General features: G+C 44.1%; 1 protein-coding gene across 1 annotated transcript in view; it reads left to right on the forward strand.

The window, feature by feature from the left end:
* Nucleotides 1-13,041, forward strand: part of KIF5C (kinesin family member 5C) — a 90,589-nt gene extending 77,548 nt beyond the window's left edge. Inside the window, exons 24-26 of the mRNA XM_076343150.1 lie at nt 2,023-2,239; nt 3,253-3,366; nt 9,235-13,041. Coding sequence (XP_076199265.1) covers nt 2,023-2,239; nt 3,253-3,359 — 324 coding nt within the window. The 3' untranslated portion in view covers nt 3,360-3,366; nt 9,235-13,041. The remainder of the gene's footprint in view (nt 1-2,022; nt 2,240-3,252; nt 3,367-9,234) is intronic.
* Nucleotides 13,042-15,697: the final 2,656 nt, after the last annotated feature.

A 15,697-nucleotide genomic window follows, 5' to 3' on the forward strand; every position in this document is an offset into this window, starting at 1 on the left:
TGGATTGTGTATCCCGTGTTTTGACTCCTGGCCTAAAGGTGCTTAGAGACACCCTTGGAGGTGACTTGAGTGGAGTCAACCAGGAGAATATGAAAGCAAAGAAATGGAGGTTTTCTGTGCTGCCTCAAGGGCTGGTGCTTCCCCGGGATGCTGAGGTTGGCCATTTCTGGGCATGTCCATCTCTGTCTCCTCCCTCTTTCATGGAGTTCCCATTTCCTTAGCAATTCCGCTGTTCAGAGAGGCGAGAGCTACGGAGAGCCCTTCACCATAGGTACCCACCGTGCAAGTGAGGGGTGGAGGGGGTGCGTGGTAGGCAAGCGTTTTGGGTGTACGTCGAGGAAAGAGCCTTACCCTCTGCTTACTGGAAGTGTGTATGTGTCAGTGGTGTGTGTATATAGCTAGGCAGCACCTCGTTAGTTAAAACTGGATCGTTTCTGCCAATAAGTCTGCGTCCACCCTCTTGTCAGATGTTAGTATTTCTGAACTGTTCAGGTGCGGAGCACAAAATAGTAAAGATGCTTTTGATTTCGTTTTTGAATAGTGACATAACATTCTCCAGTGCAGTTTGCTGAATCTGTTATTAGTGAGACACAGCGCTCTCCGAGATTCGCTTTATTTATTCCTGTGGAAGTGCCAAAAAAGCAAGCAGTGCCGGACTGTGACAAGTGTCCGCTAAGGTTCAGTATTTTGAGATTCCCAGTGAACAGATGGTTTAAAGACCCAGTTTCTAAATGTGGAAATCAGGACATGTTAGGAGTGTTTTTTCCTTTTACTGTTTTGCCTTTTTTGCACTCAGTTCACACATCTCCTGGGTTTTCAGATACAGATTTTTATAGTGCTCATTAGCGTATATTTACTCAAAACCAACTAGGAGTCCACGTCTCATAAGAAACTTAGAGGGAAAAATGACATTGGACTTGACCTGAATGTGATACCATCCTGCTCTTATTTCATATCATAACTATTTCGTAGAACAAGGGTTCAACACTTGCAGAAAAAGCACGTTGTGACAATTTTTTTTTTTAGCTTTGTGTTTTTCTTCTGGCACTAAGCCTGGACTAGCAGGTGTAAAAAATTTTGATTGTCAAACAGCGTGTGAATGTTAGTACGTGCTGTTGCTTTACTGTATTATTAATGTGGTAGTTAAACCACTTTTTCCCTTCGCTCCAGAAAAGGGAGAATCACTCCTTTGGAACAGTTTTCTGTTGACTTCTAGTAGTGGTATAATCTGTTGAGTAGCAATTGTACTGGATCTTCTAACGGTTTGCATCAGGTTTTTTATTTATGAAAAAATCAATTCTCTATCTTGGCTATTGCATGTGAAGTTAGATGTTACTCTGATAATCGATAGACCTTGCTCAGGTTCGCATTTAATTGAGGAACTGCATGAATTCAGAGTTGCATATAATCATCACACTTACAGCTACAGGCCCTAAGTGATTTCTTAGTGATGTTTGAGGCATTGAAGGTTCCGATTTTCCCATATGCTTGTGTAGGGAACGAGTACGTAAGCATGCCATAACCAGTGGAGATGATGAATTTTTGACGATGTACTTGTTCATAAGCCATATTTAAGCATTGCCATTTTGAAATAATGAGGTGATCAAGTATTTGCGAAATGCCGGACATTTCTGCGTTCTGAAGAAATGCAGAATTTCTGCCGCAGTTGCTCCTGAAGTCTAGGAAAGCGGATATCTTGGTAGCAGGGTTTGTCCTGGAGCCCTCACCCTCCAGGATCAGATCTGTGAGGTTTTGTTGAATGGAATAAAACTCACTTGTTCTTTGATCTTTCTGGAAAATTTAAATGAATATCATACCTCAGCTAGACAAATGAACTGCATGATTAAAAATAAATCTCTCTTTGACAGAAGCTCTTCACAGTCATTTCTGGAAGAAACCTGTTTCTTTCATTCGTAGTATACAAGGTGTGAAGAGGAATCGGTGGTATTTTCTGTCTCTCCTGGTAAGAGGACCTTTCCCATAGTTTCTCACAGGATATTTTTGAAACTTCTTTTCTTGCAGTTGGTACGTGATAATGCAGATCTTCGTTGTGAGCTTCCTAAGCTGGAAAAACGACTTAGAGCTACGGCAGAGAGAGTTAAGGCCCTGGAGAGCGCACTGAAGGAGGCCAAGGAGAACGCCATGCGAGACCGCAAACGGTACCAGCAGGAGGTAGATCGCATTAAGGAGGCTGTGAGAGCCAAAAACATGGCACGGAGAGCACACTCTGCTCAAATTGGTAAGGACATGGAGCTAAAGGGTTAGCGGTTGCTCACATACTTCATGGTTGGTCTGTTTGCTCATGTTTAAATAGAAAGAGCTTTGAAAGCAGCAGTCCAGGGCAAACCACAGAGTCTGCTTCTCCTCTGCTGCACAGGAATCTTCAAAGACTTCACTTTTTAATAGAATCTGCCCCACCTAAAGTTTAAAGCGCCTCTGCTATTTAGCTCAGTAAATAAATGGCGTAATGGGCCTTGTGTGCCCTTCTAGTGACCTGAAAACTTGTCTCTTTAAATTAGTCTCTCACTTTCTTCCTCCTCCCCCACATACTCTCCTTCTGCTTTCATTCTTTCCTTGCCTTTCTGGACCTTGTCCCTTCCTCTCCTTTCCCCTGATTACTCGTCCTTGTGTTTTAATTTGGACTGTGTAGAGTCAAAAATCTTCCTATATAATTCGGATGCTTGATATATCTTTGCGGCGCAATCTGAATGCGTGCATACAATCAAACGGTGTTTAAGATGGGGCAATTTTTGAAGTGATTTGTTGGAATTGCTAAAATAGAAGGATAACGCTTTGGATGGTGATGCTAATACTGGTGTCTTAAAACCTGGGAAAGAATTAGGCAGCACACAATGTTTCCTGCTGTATGCTACCTCTTGTAGAAAGCCATTGACGGCTTCGTCTCAGCATCTTCTGGAACGATATGAATAGTAAAATTGGACATAGAAAGTACATTACTGACCACCAAGTGAGTCATGACATCCCTCTGTTGTGTAGACAGTCCATAATCTTTGCGGAGATGAGGGGCATGCATAGGATGGTTAAATGGCTCTGTCACAAGCAGAAAATGGATGTATTTGTTGTTGGCCGAGGTAAAGGAATGCCGTGTTCCGCAGAGCTAGATTACAGACTACTCTGCCAAGCACGGCTCATTGTTTGGGAACAATGGGGCTCATACTAGAGGTGAAGGTGAGGTAGAAAACCTTGTGTGAAAGCTAAATGTCTTGTTGGTTTCCTACTTCTACTCTGCAGCCAAGCCCATCCGCCCTGGTCATTACCCAGCGTCTTCTCCAACGGCTGTCCATGCCATCCGAGGGGGAGGGATGTCAAACTCCAGCTACTATCACACCACCAAATAGACGAGAAGTAAGACCAAAGTCACTTACTCATCTGTTCTTTCACTGATCACCCAGTTTTCTTGTGTTTCAGTCTTGCTTTTAGAAGATCCACAGAATTTTTTTTCTAGTTTTAGTAAGAGTCGTTTGCTGATAATTTAACTGTGAAAATTAGTAATTTAAGTGAGGAGTGCCTTGTTAGAATGCTTTGCAAGCTGCCGATGAGAGTTTTTATTTTAATGACTTATCACTTAAAACTTCTTTTAATAAACTAAAACGCTCTGGTAAATCTGTACTGAAATTCACACATAGAGGTGTGAAACTCATGTAGTAAAAATAGCGTTCCAGAGGTTCCTTCTGCCAATATAATTTTCTGCTTTCTGTAACATGAATATGTTCCCGTGTTGCGACATTCCAGCCTGGGACAGGGGTAGAGCAGCCGTAAGTGGCAGCAGCACAGAGCTCCCCAAATTTGAGTGTCACAAGTTGCAAGGGCTTGAGGGTTTCTCCTAAGCAAAAATCTTATCCTGGAAAGACGAGCAGCATATTCCCGTGAGACTGCTTCATGTACCCTCCTCTCCCATTTATTTCTTTAAACGCTCATTATTTCTGAGATATTTTACATCTGCTATTATTTTAGAGGATAACTTTATGTTACAGGCATATTAAGAGTTGGATGGTAGTGAGTGGCTGTGAAAAGCAGCCAGTGGACTGCTAAGCTGTCCCTCCAAGTTTGGCTTTTTCCCCTCCTTGAGGATTAATTCTGTCTTAACGACTCTCTTCTGATAGTGTGTGGTTTCCTTTAGGCACTTGGCATTCTTCAGTGTTTTTTTCTTTTTCTTTTTTTTTTTGGAGAATGTTTCATGTCACGCATGCATGCAAACCATCCATCACGTCGCACTCAAGCTGTTATTGTGTTACGCGGATTGTTTCTGTTCATTGTGTTTTACATGAGCCCTGTAGCTGCAAGCAACATATTTTCGCTGTGGATGAATTAGGGCAAGTCTTTGCTGAGTGTTTTTGTGCATTAGTTCATTCTGAACTGAAATTGGCTTTTCCATCTCACAAGCGAGATAGACTGTCTAGCTACTTCATTGCATTCCCACCTCTGTGAAAGAGCAAAGGGAAGAGAGTGTGATACAGAGGCATGTAAAATATTTCCAAATATAATATATATTTCCAAATATAATATATATTTCCAAATATTTCCAAACATATACCAGCTGCTCGGTGGGGAAAAAAGCGGCTACCTGCCTAAACTGGGCGGGCCTTTAATATACCATCTGCTATGAAATTAAGTGTCAGATTCAAGCAGGCCACACATTAGGTAAAGGCACGTGTCAAGTGAACAACTGTAGATTAATAAAAGTTATTAACAAAATAAATACACTTAAAACTAGATAGGTGTATAACAAGATAGGAGTTTGGAAGTCAACAAAAAGCAGTCAGAAGGCACAGAGTACCTCTCAAATGTTTTAGATGCTGAGGTTTAGATTTGAGGGAGGTGGAGGATGAGCAGATTCAGGCCACGCTTGGAACATGTTGCAGAGGAGCTCGTGGACAAATAGGGGTGGAGAAGAAGAAGATGGAAGATCTTAGAAGAAACGGGGTAAACTTATGGATTTATGGTTTCTGAAAAAATTAGGAAAAAACCCCTCTGAAAACCAAATGGAAGCCCTACAGGTTGGAATGAAGCCATTTAAAAAGTGCGTATGTGTGGGTTTTTTCTTGATTGGCAGTAGTGCTTCCTTATGGCTTTTATCGGTCTTGTTTCCTTATTGCTCGAGATTGAGTCTTAACGCCTGCCTGTATTATGTATCACGTATTATATGTAAGGCAACAATTTGAAATGTCGTGGGAGTTGGACTTAATGATCCTTATGGGTCCCTTCCAAGTCAAGATATTCTATGATTCTATTCTATGATTACTACTTCAGAGAACCATATTTTAGGCTTTATAATTGGTTTCCAAACTCAGTCAAGTTCTAGATTTTTTGCACACATCTAGAAAGATGTCTTGAAGATGTAAGGCCGGGCAGTGATTAAAGAAGGTCAGTTCTCATAAGATCTGGCCCTTCAGTTGTTATGATTACTGGCAAATTGCAACTATTTGGCTGCCAAAGGATTTTGGGAGTATCAGAGTAATCTGAATTCTGAGCTTGGATGAAAGCCCAGGGGCCTGAGTAAGAGTGTTAGTAAAGGTACTACTTGTGCAGGGAAAAATTTATACAGATTATTTCCATAACATCACTGAGACGTTTCTGTGCTCTGTAGAACTACACCATGCTTTTGAATGGCACAGTTCTACACAGCTAGAATTAGAACAGAACTTCCTTTCACATTCATTTAACAGCAGTGAAATAAAGGTGGGGTTTCTATATAAATGTTTGCTGTCAAGTAACATACCCTATCTCCGGAATGAAAATTTTATACAAGGATGAGGGGCAATTTATCTTATGTTCATTCATCACTCACAGTGAAGATAACAGACGCTTATTGCTGTTAGACTGGTCGGTGATTATGATTCATTAACTCGGCAGCCTACCCCTGCGTAACAGCCAGTATTGCTTGTGCTGTTTTTACGAAGTTCATTGGTAAAATGTCTTCTGCAGAGCCGGGCCAGCCTACGAGGCGAATCAGGACAGAGTTCAGACCTCGCCCAGTTTGGGCCACGTTGCCTCGGTGCAGCGCGCATGACGTAAGGAGGCGATTTCCACCCCAGAAAGCATAGCATCTGATGAATAACAGTAGCAGATGGGAAAGAAAGAAATGTGGGCGTTAATAAAATGTGGTCCTGGAATTGCAAATTGCCGGTAGCTGGCTTAAAGAGGAGACTCGGGAGGCCAAGGAGCGTCTGCAAATCTCTGTGAGATAACTCCTCGCTCTGTCTACATCGCAGACGTTTTTGAAAATACAAGTGCAATGAATTTGTTACCTGGGGCGTACCTCAAACCTAGATTTCGGAAATGATCAGGAAGGGAATTCACATTGGTGCAGCTAAGGGGATAATTGCTGCAGTGGAAGTCCTGCTTGGGTTGCAGTGTATTTATGTAAGAAGATGGCGCTGGAATGGCCACAACCTTGTAGCTGAATTTATGCCAGGGTTTCATGGAGACGGCCTTGGGGATTTCTAAATGTTTATTTCTGTAGCACAGTTTTGAGTCAGTTCTTACAGTTTAATCTTTTCTGTTTTAACAGAGGTGGTCGAAATGCATTCTTCAATGCAATTCTTACAAAGTTTTTTTTAATTTTGCGGAGAGAAGTATTTTGACAAAACCTTAAAGAACAACACTCCCCATGTGAGAATAGCTGCAAATCATGTCATGTGGATGGTTGCAGTTTAGTTTCTCTGCTGGTCAACTACAGAGCTCAGTTGTATATTGTCGTATTTAAAGCTCTCTATGGGAATACTTTCTAAATATAACTAAACATGGTGCAGGTTTCAAAAAGGGTTAATATTAAAGTTTTTCAAGTAACACCAGGAATTAAAAAAGCAAAAACTACGATATGTATTCTGCTTTAGATAGGAACAAAAAAACCAAACCAAAACCCAAATTGTTTTGACTCTTTCTCATGCTGCCCCGCAAAGTTTAGGCCAAAAACTGCACAAAATTATGAAACCAGATTGTATAGTGACTTTGATAGGGGGTTTTTTCTAAATCATTAAAGAAAACCTATAATAATAAGTTTTAGTAATGGAAATAAGCATAAAGGCAGTGTCTGAGCAAACCCGAACGTCCCTTGCAGCGTGCTAGTTAGTAACTGCCAGATTGAAGTGAGTAGTGGGAAAAATGCATTAAGCGGTAGAAATCTATGTTGAATTGTTTTTCATGCTTAAAATATGTGGCCAGACCACTGTTAGTACAAATCAGCTCGTTTTGAGGTTCTGTCTTTAAATTCATGGAATGGACCTGCTCAGAACCCCCCTACACCCCATCTGGAGGACACAGGTCCTGTTACTCAGGTTGCTCACGGAGAGGTGAGTCACGGTGGTGCTGCGCTTCTGCAGCTCATGATTTAATAAGGGCTTTCTCCAGACGGAGCAGAGATCATCTCCGAGTCTGCTTTAATTATACCTTGGAGCTAACCTGGCCCCGCACACAGAACAGAGGGTCGCTAGCGGAGTTCAGGGACGGCTGAGGTTTGGGGCTCAGGGAAAGCACGGGTGATAATATTCCACACTTGAGAGGCTTTGTTGGGCAGCACTTGAGGTGCTGTACGCAAACTTCCAGGTTTGCTGTCACCATTTCTGCAACACGTTTCTCAGTGACCGAGCTGCGGGCTGGAGGATGCTCTCCTGGCATGGGTAGACCTGTGAGCAAGCCGGCACGCCGGGGATGCTCAGGCGCTGCCTGGAAGCCTTGGACAGACAGACCGGTAGCAGATGCGTGGGTGACGTGCGTGCTTTCGTATTTCAAATCTGAAGGAAGCTGGTTATCTGCCTGTCCTGCCCTTCTAATGTTTGCTCAAACTTGTCTGATACCTCGTTTCGAAAGAGAAGGAAAGGACTGACATGAAGATACGCTAACGATGGCAGTAATGCTCCGTCGTGGCCTACTGAAATTATTAAAGCAGCTTGCACTGGGATCTGTATTTGTGAAATACGCTGTGCAAACAGGCTCTTGTCTGTATGGCCCTTATCTCAAAGTCTCTGGTATGTTCCTAGCACCTCCCCATCCTTGAGCAAGATGAATAACTATATTTAATCTAGCCAGACCGTAGTTAATCTAGGCCAATAAGATGCATAAATTAATAACCATCCTGGTTTCCTTTAAGGTGTTAATAAGGATGATGACTAGGAGCTAACTACAATTCCCACCGTTAATTTAGGGTAAATTTAAAGCCATCGATGCATCGATATTTATGTATTTATTTATTTTTATAACTTGATCTTGAATATGGACAAGGTTTTTTTTTAAATAACTATACAAGAAAATGCTTAATTGAGGAAAACACATCTCTTTGTAAGGCTGATTTTGTATTTGCTAATTTAAAAATGTACTAGGCACATTCAGTTACTTATGTGGTGCTTTCCATATGGCTAATGAGAAGTGTGGGGGGAAAAAATTCAAACCCAAGAGCTTTTAAAAGTCTGTATTTCAAATGTTTTATAATCAACTTTAAATCACCTTTGTACTTGCTAACGTGCCTTGAACCTTGCTTCTGGATGGAATTACTATTAAATTAGTCAGAAAGATGCCTGTATAATATGCATATATGTTATCTAAAATTATAGAGTATATTTTTATAATATATTGCCAGGATGTTATATAAAATATTTTTATATATTTCTGTAAACACATTTTCTGTGTGTGTGTTAGGAAAGCACCTCTCTGTCAGGAGACATATAAAGCAGAAGGATTGTTTGGGATTTGTATTTTTTCAGCCTTTCATTTTATAATAAGTTTTCAAACTCAAACTCAACTGCAGTTACTTTCCTTACTTGTCGTGTAAGGTATGCACGCGTCTGCTCTTCAGCATATCCAAGTGCCGACCAGTGGAGAGAAAAATCCCATTAAAAGAACGGAGAGATAAAAGGGAAAAAAAAGTTAGACCTCTAGATAGCGTTTAAGGACGTATTTAGGCAAGACATAACGCTGTGCTACAGGTGGCAAAGAATGACTTCCATCAAGAGAACTGTTTCATTATGACTGTGCCAATTTGTGGGCTGGAAAGATAGATCTGACAAAATTCCTCCCCAAGACTTAGTAACTGAAACCCAAATTTCATGAATTGTTAAAATTGTGCTTTACCTGACTCTGGTGTCGTCGCTGTTACCGTGGCTCTTTGGTTGCTGCGCATCCTTTCCGTGAAGTGGGGGTATCGGTTGCTTTGCATATCTGCACTCTAATCTCAAACATCCACTAATTATCGTTACCTTTCTTGCTCTCTTTTGACAGGTCAATTCCACTTAGCATGTTAAGGACTGTCATTAAGTCACTAGTTTCTTTTTTTCCCCTCTCTTCAACCTGATCCACATCCTATTCATCCTGTGCTTCCTACAGCCATCTGCAATGCGCTGGTCCCAGGTATTTCGAGCTTCGTAGGATCTCCGCGTGTACAGAAGTGTTCAGCTCAACTCTTCTACAGATACTTGTACAATGTATTTAACATAACCATCTAAGTAACGATAGGAAGTCTGCCGCTCAGAATCTCTCACTGACTGCGTTTGACCCCTTGGCGCTGGTTAGGTTGGGGCTTCTATGCTCAGATTGATGCTTTTTCGAAGTCCTCTGTTGCATCAGTAAAGCCCGACTTCTGGCATCAAAGAATTAATTATTCAATGACCAAGTGCCATCAAAGGCAGGTGATTGTGCTCTGTCATGACTGATTTACTGTATAATATACATATTATTTTATATTTTTAGGGGATGAAAATGTGCTGCTATATGGTTTAATTTTACTGCTTACATTTTCAGAAGTAAATTTCCCCAAAGAACCATTTGTAATATCCTGATAAAAATCTTTGGACTGTATAAAATAACCTTTATTGCAGTACCTGGTAAAGATCAAACGGGATGCAGAGAAATCTGTTAGTATAGATCTAGGTTTTGAAGTTTGATAGTTACATGAATATATCTGTGTGACCTATCTTAAAATTAAGATCCGATCTGCTTGTAGTTCTCCCTACGGTGGTGGGTTTTCCTGGGGTGTGATGGCTAGCCATGTGTTTGTAAGCGTTGTTCTCTATGAAATTTTGAAGACTTTCAGAATGCTGTGGAAATCTTGTCTTGGAAAAGCCGACAAGCATCCCCCCTTTCCCCTTCCCGCATGCCTTCGGCAAGCCCCGATCTGTTCACGCCGGAATTCAGACACCGGAGTGAACAGTCCCCTACCAGAACGGACGCGACCTTAAAGAAACAAACGAAGAAAAAAAAAAGATTCCCCCAAAACCCCGGCCCTTACCTTAAAAAAAATTATATAGAGAGAGTCCAAAAGGAGGTGAGAGTTGTATACTCGAGCTGTCCTTTGCAGACCAAATTTGGGAATACGTTTGTCAGGAGGTGAAGAGCATCCTGCAAGGGGAAGAGAACGTCTTTACAAGTTACAATACGCAAGTCGTCCTGCGGATGGTACGCGCACGGAGCTCAGGATGAGACCGCTTGCCTTTCTTGGATCTCTCTTTCGTGCCAGACAGAAAGTTTCCATCTTCTCAGCAAGGGGGCACTGGAATCGTTCTGGGAAGGTTCCGCTGGCAGGCAGAAGCTGCTGCTGCTCCTCCTCCCTGCCTACCGCTTCTGCGACACACACAGACACACACACATATCCTCCTTGTTCAGGTGTGCACAGTACGCAACGTTACGTCCTAACGAAGCACGGATTCTAGGAAGGTTACGGCCGAGCATAGCCCTCTAGTCTTGTTTTGCAGAAGTTTGCTCTTATTTGAGATTGATTTTTTTTTTTTTAAATTTCTGAACGTGTTTGTTAGTAGACGTAGCACTATTTAGTTCACGTAGAGCGTTTTGAAAGATTGTGAATTGACTTTAGATTTTTTTTTCCTACTGAAATTATTTAGGTTGTTGCAAAGTTAAGTTGGACTTAATTTAACTTTTTTTTTTTAATGTTGCACTATTTTGGGGAGCATTTTGCTAAAAATATTTAATGAAGCTGCAAATTTGCATGTATTTAATTTATTTTGTATTTTCCAAAGTTTTCTATTTTTTTTCTTTATGTGCATGTGCACTGCCAGAAAAATGAACTGTGAACTTGCCATATGCAATCTTTAATAAAATTACTAATTCAGAACTACTCTGTGCTCTCTTATCAGCTGTCCAGAGCTGAAATTTCTACTATGAACTAACGATCCTCTTGTTTTGGTTCTAAAACAGCTGTCTTGGAAAAGATACCACACTTAATGGCTGTCAAAGATTTTGTATTGTAGCAAAACTTTTGTTCTGTCTCTCGAATTCAAAGTTGGGTTATGGAAGGATATTGTAGATGCAGCATTAGCTTAAAAAAACTGTATGAAGTTCCTCGCACCGTCACCATTAGTTATGTCCGGCAGTTTAGGCGGCTTTCTTCAGCTTGAGTAATAAGTTAGCTTTGACATCTCTTAATTGTGCTGGTGCTGATCAGCCAGTCAGTTCACCTAGCTAAAACAATGTAAGTTTCTCCAAGTTAACTTTTACGTCAAGACTGTAGGAGGGCTTTCTGTAACTGAAACGCTGAAAAGATGCCTTAGGCTAAAATCCTCAAAAAGAAGTACAGAAGATATTTACTCGATTGGAAATGATTAATTCTGTCAGTTGAACTTACTCTGCTTATAGATGGATTCTTGTTTTGTAAGCCTCTTTTAATTAGGCAACTTAAGTTTGTATTGCGTATTGTATATTCAACTTTTGTACCATTTTTAAGTCTTACACATTTTATATATGGAAATGAAAACCACACATCTGCTCTGCAGAGATCAAAACCTGTCTCCCGCTATCTCCATTACTTGACGCTATCTTCCTTTCTTTGCTCTTTGGACGTTGTGTTATATGTATTCCAGGCTAACTTTAAAGTTGTGATTTGTATAGCGCAAACTAAATTTCACATCTAAAATGTCATGCGTGGGACAACTTTTGGTGGCAATACTGTTCACAAATGGAGAACGTACTTCAGATGGAACGAAAGTGCATATTGTCCTTTTTGCTGGTAATTAAAAAGTATTTCCTGCTCACTTGAGCTTCTCTTAATGATCTGTTCAAATATCTTGTGTTTGTCCTTGAGTTCACGTTTCATCGACTTGTTTTCTCGAAAGCAAGGAAAGTTTTAAACCTGGAAAGATCTTGGCTGATGCATTTTTAAGTTTGTATTTAACTCAACAAGGGTGAGAGCGGATTATCCTGACTGTATTGAAAACCAAAAAATGAGTTGCAAAAAAACTTTACTACAATAATTTCTGCCTACAGAACCTTATGAGTTTAAATTTCATTTTATAAAGCCTAATGGACTAAGATGCACATTTGCCTGAAATTTTGATAACTAAGGCTTGGAAATAAACAGAATAAAGACTTTTAAGCTGAACGTTGTTTCATTTGAATAAATGGGTATTTAAACCAAATGGTCATGCAGGTCCAAAAGGAAAAGGAGGCCTAATCAAACTTCTGTTATTGGAGAAGATAGACTTTTGTGCAAACACGAATGAAGTGCATCTCAATCGGAAATGGAAGGAATCCAAAAATAAATTGGCAGGATAATCTTAATCTGCCCTTGCTTTGATTTTTCGTCTTCACTGTGCCTGTACGAACTGCGAAGTGCGCTGGGGAGCACCCGCTGCGCCGGATGGAACACCGCTCCACCAGTCCCTCTCTCGCTCTCACAGTCTTGGCCATTGAAACACTTTTCGTTGTGGGAGAACCACGGGGGCTGAGGCATTCTGTAGAATTATACATGTCTAGTTTGTAAAGTGTGTAACGTGTACTGCAGATGTGTATTCTCTGGGCTCTATGTATCTTTACAGTAGTGTTCAATTTAGGAAAAAAATAAATTGTGGACACGTTTTGCTGGTAACAAGGGGAAATTTTTTTGCCATTGCATCAAACGATGCTGAAATGTATTAAACTCTTGATAGCAGACCTGAACCCTCCTTCCCCCATCCCATGGAGATAAGTCTTTTATCTTCGTTGTAAAATTCTATCAGAGATGGATGGATACACTGGCAGACTGCATGATGTATCATTCGAAAACCGTTACAGTGGAAAATAAAATTGAACTAAACTTTGCGGTGTGCGTGTTGTGTGACACGTTACGTACAGCATCTCTGTTACAGGGGCGCTCTGCCCGTGCCCGTGGCGTGCAGGAGTGACCCGTTCAATGGGACCACGCTTGAGAGCGTGCTGGAGTCCACTGGATTTTAGCTTTTCCTCTAAAAGTGTAGAAAGTAATTAGAAGGCTTGGATGACTCGCTGGGAAATGAGCACAGGAAACTTTTTTTTTTGGGGGGGATAAATAATTGCACCTTCTCTACTACCTCTCCATGGAAATCTTCCTTCTTCCTATTCTTTTTCAGTAGCCTGGAGGGTGACGGGGAGACTCTTACCCTCTGCATGCATTTCCATTTTTATAGGACTGTTACACTCACTTTATATATACAGTGTAATGGAGTAAAAGTTCTTGTGTCCTTGCCACCTCCCTTAAGTCATACTCGGGAGCTTTATTAAACGGCTTATTTTCAGTAATTATTACTCCGAGCATGTCTCAATTACATTGTTACTTTTCCACTCAGCTACGCAAATTGCTGATGCTCCAGAATTTCTGTAGAAATGCTCTGTTTTTGCTGCTGAGTAGATCTCTAATGAGGATTATGTGGTTTTGCATCATTACTTACGTATGCTCATGCGGCTTTCACTTGGGGCCTGCTAGGAACCCAGAAGCATTGGAAGCCACTTGCAGCCAGGCTCTGTCAGCGTTCTTGCGGGTGATGGGTGGCCGACGGACACGGGGGGCAAGTACAGGTCTCCGAGAGCTACGTAAATGCCACCGAGCAACTAAGCGTTTAGGATGCACCAACTACATCGATGTACTAATACAATCATGATGATGAACCCAGTATGTTCAGCAGGGCAGACGACTGTCCTAGCAGACTTAGAAATGAGTCTGTTCAAAGTGGGAGTCAATTATTTCTAAATCAGAATGAACTTTTGATTATGCTACTGCATGCGGAATGAAGAGCTTCGGCTCCGTCGGGGACGGAGAGGCTCTCCGCTGTAGATGGTTTATATTAGGGAGAGCAGCCGGGACTCCCGAGCATTCCCCACTAGTCCTGCAGACGGAGGCAAACGCCGTATGGTGCCGCGCCGCAGAGCTTTTTCCATGAGTCAAAAAGATGCACCCATTAAGATCTCCTAGATAAAGCTTGTGCCTGGAGGATGAACTCAATTATAGAGCAGGCTGTTTGCAAGTGTATCCCTACAATTTCATTTTCAGAGTGTTGGATTGCATCAGTTAATTAACTATCAAAACAACGCAAATCATTGTATCCATTTCCAAGATTCAGCTTGCACAAGAGTACAGTGAAAAGCAAAGGGTAGGGCTTTGCATCCCTAGAAAAATCCTCGCTGCCCGTCTATTGCTATTGATGAAAATACCAATTAGCTAAAACTCGCATGCTTTAAATTTATCTTCCAGCAGAGCTGAACTCAACGGAGACTGTATTTAGTCAGTAGTTTTGGCTTAAGATGCCCGACGGTCGTACTTTACCAGCTCGTACTTCGGTGCTGGATCCCCGAGTCGGGACCGCTGCCTCGCCCCGTCGGCCAGCCCTGCGGCAGCGGCCCTTGGGGGGCGACCTCGATGCCCAGGGGGGCACCCGCAGCGTCCCGGCGGGTGAGGGTGGTTTCGGGAGCTGCCCGATGTCCAGCCCGTTCCTCGGGGTAGCGCTGGCAGCGCGCCTTCACTCCTGCAGGCTCCCGGGCCGTCAGACCTCCTTCACCAGCCCCGCGCTGGCGTGAAAACGGTGCTCCGTGATTCACGATCTCCCGGGTGCAGCCGCCCAACACCTTCAGCGCTGCGAAGCTGATGCAGGGCGAGGAACGCGCAGCCCGAGCTCCTCGGCTGACTGCACGCCTCGTTCGAAAACTCCCACCTTACAGCCAAGCGCCCTGTAATACACCAACTTCACTACCTGCTTTACGACGTGCCTTAAAAGGCGGGGGGGTCGCTAACGCCCGGGTTTTCCCCGCCGTGGCCCCGCAAGCCGCCGGACCCTGCCGGGCTGGGGCCCCCGGTGCGGAGCCCCGCGGCCGGGCCCTCCCGCGGCCGGGCCCTCCCCGCAGCGGCCGGGGCCAGGAGCCCCTTCCGCCAAAGTGGGGAACCGCCGCCCTCCCCGCAGGTGCCGGGGCCGGCCGCTGCCCCGGGAAGGCCGCATCAGCCCCGCGGCCCGCGGGGGGGGGGGGGGGGGGGGGGGGGAAGGCCGCCCGGCGGGGCTCCGCGGCGCCGCCCGGGGGGCGGGCGCGGGCGCGGGGGTGTCCGAGCCGCTCGCTCCCCGCCCCGGCCCCACCTCCGCCGGGCAGCCGGCACCGCCCGCCTCCCGCGGAGCCAGGGGCGCTGCCACCGCCGTCCCGGACCGGCCGCCGCCTCACGCCAAGCCCGCGCCGCCCCCGGGGACCGCCGGCGCAGAGGGTGAGTGTCCCCCGTCCCCCCCCGGCGGGCAGCGGGAGCCGCCGGGGGGCGAGGAGGGGAAGGGGCCCGCGGAGCACGGCTGCCGGGGCGCGGCGCCGCCTTCGCCTCCCCTCAGGGCGTCGTGCCCGCCGCGGGGTGAGAGGCGGGAAGGGCGGGGGGCGGGCGGCCGTTGCCGGGCCGAGGCGCAGCCGGGCCGGCTCCTGGCTGCCGGTGCCGCTCCTGGCTGCCGGTGCCTCTCGGCGCCGCCCTCCCCGGGTG

The sequence above is a fragment of the Aptenodytes patagonicus genome, chromosome 6 (genome assembly GCF_965638725.1).
Source record: "Aptenodytes patagonicus chromosome 6, bAptPat1.pri.cur, whole genome shotgun sequence".
Taxonomy (NCBI): Eukaryota; Metazoa; Chordata; class Aves; order Sphenisciformes; family Spheniscidae; genus Aptenodytes; species Aptenodytes patagonicus.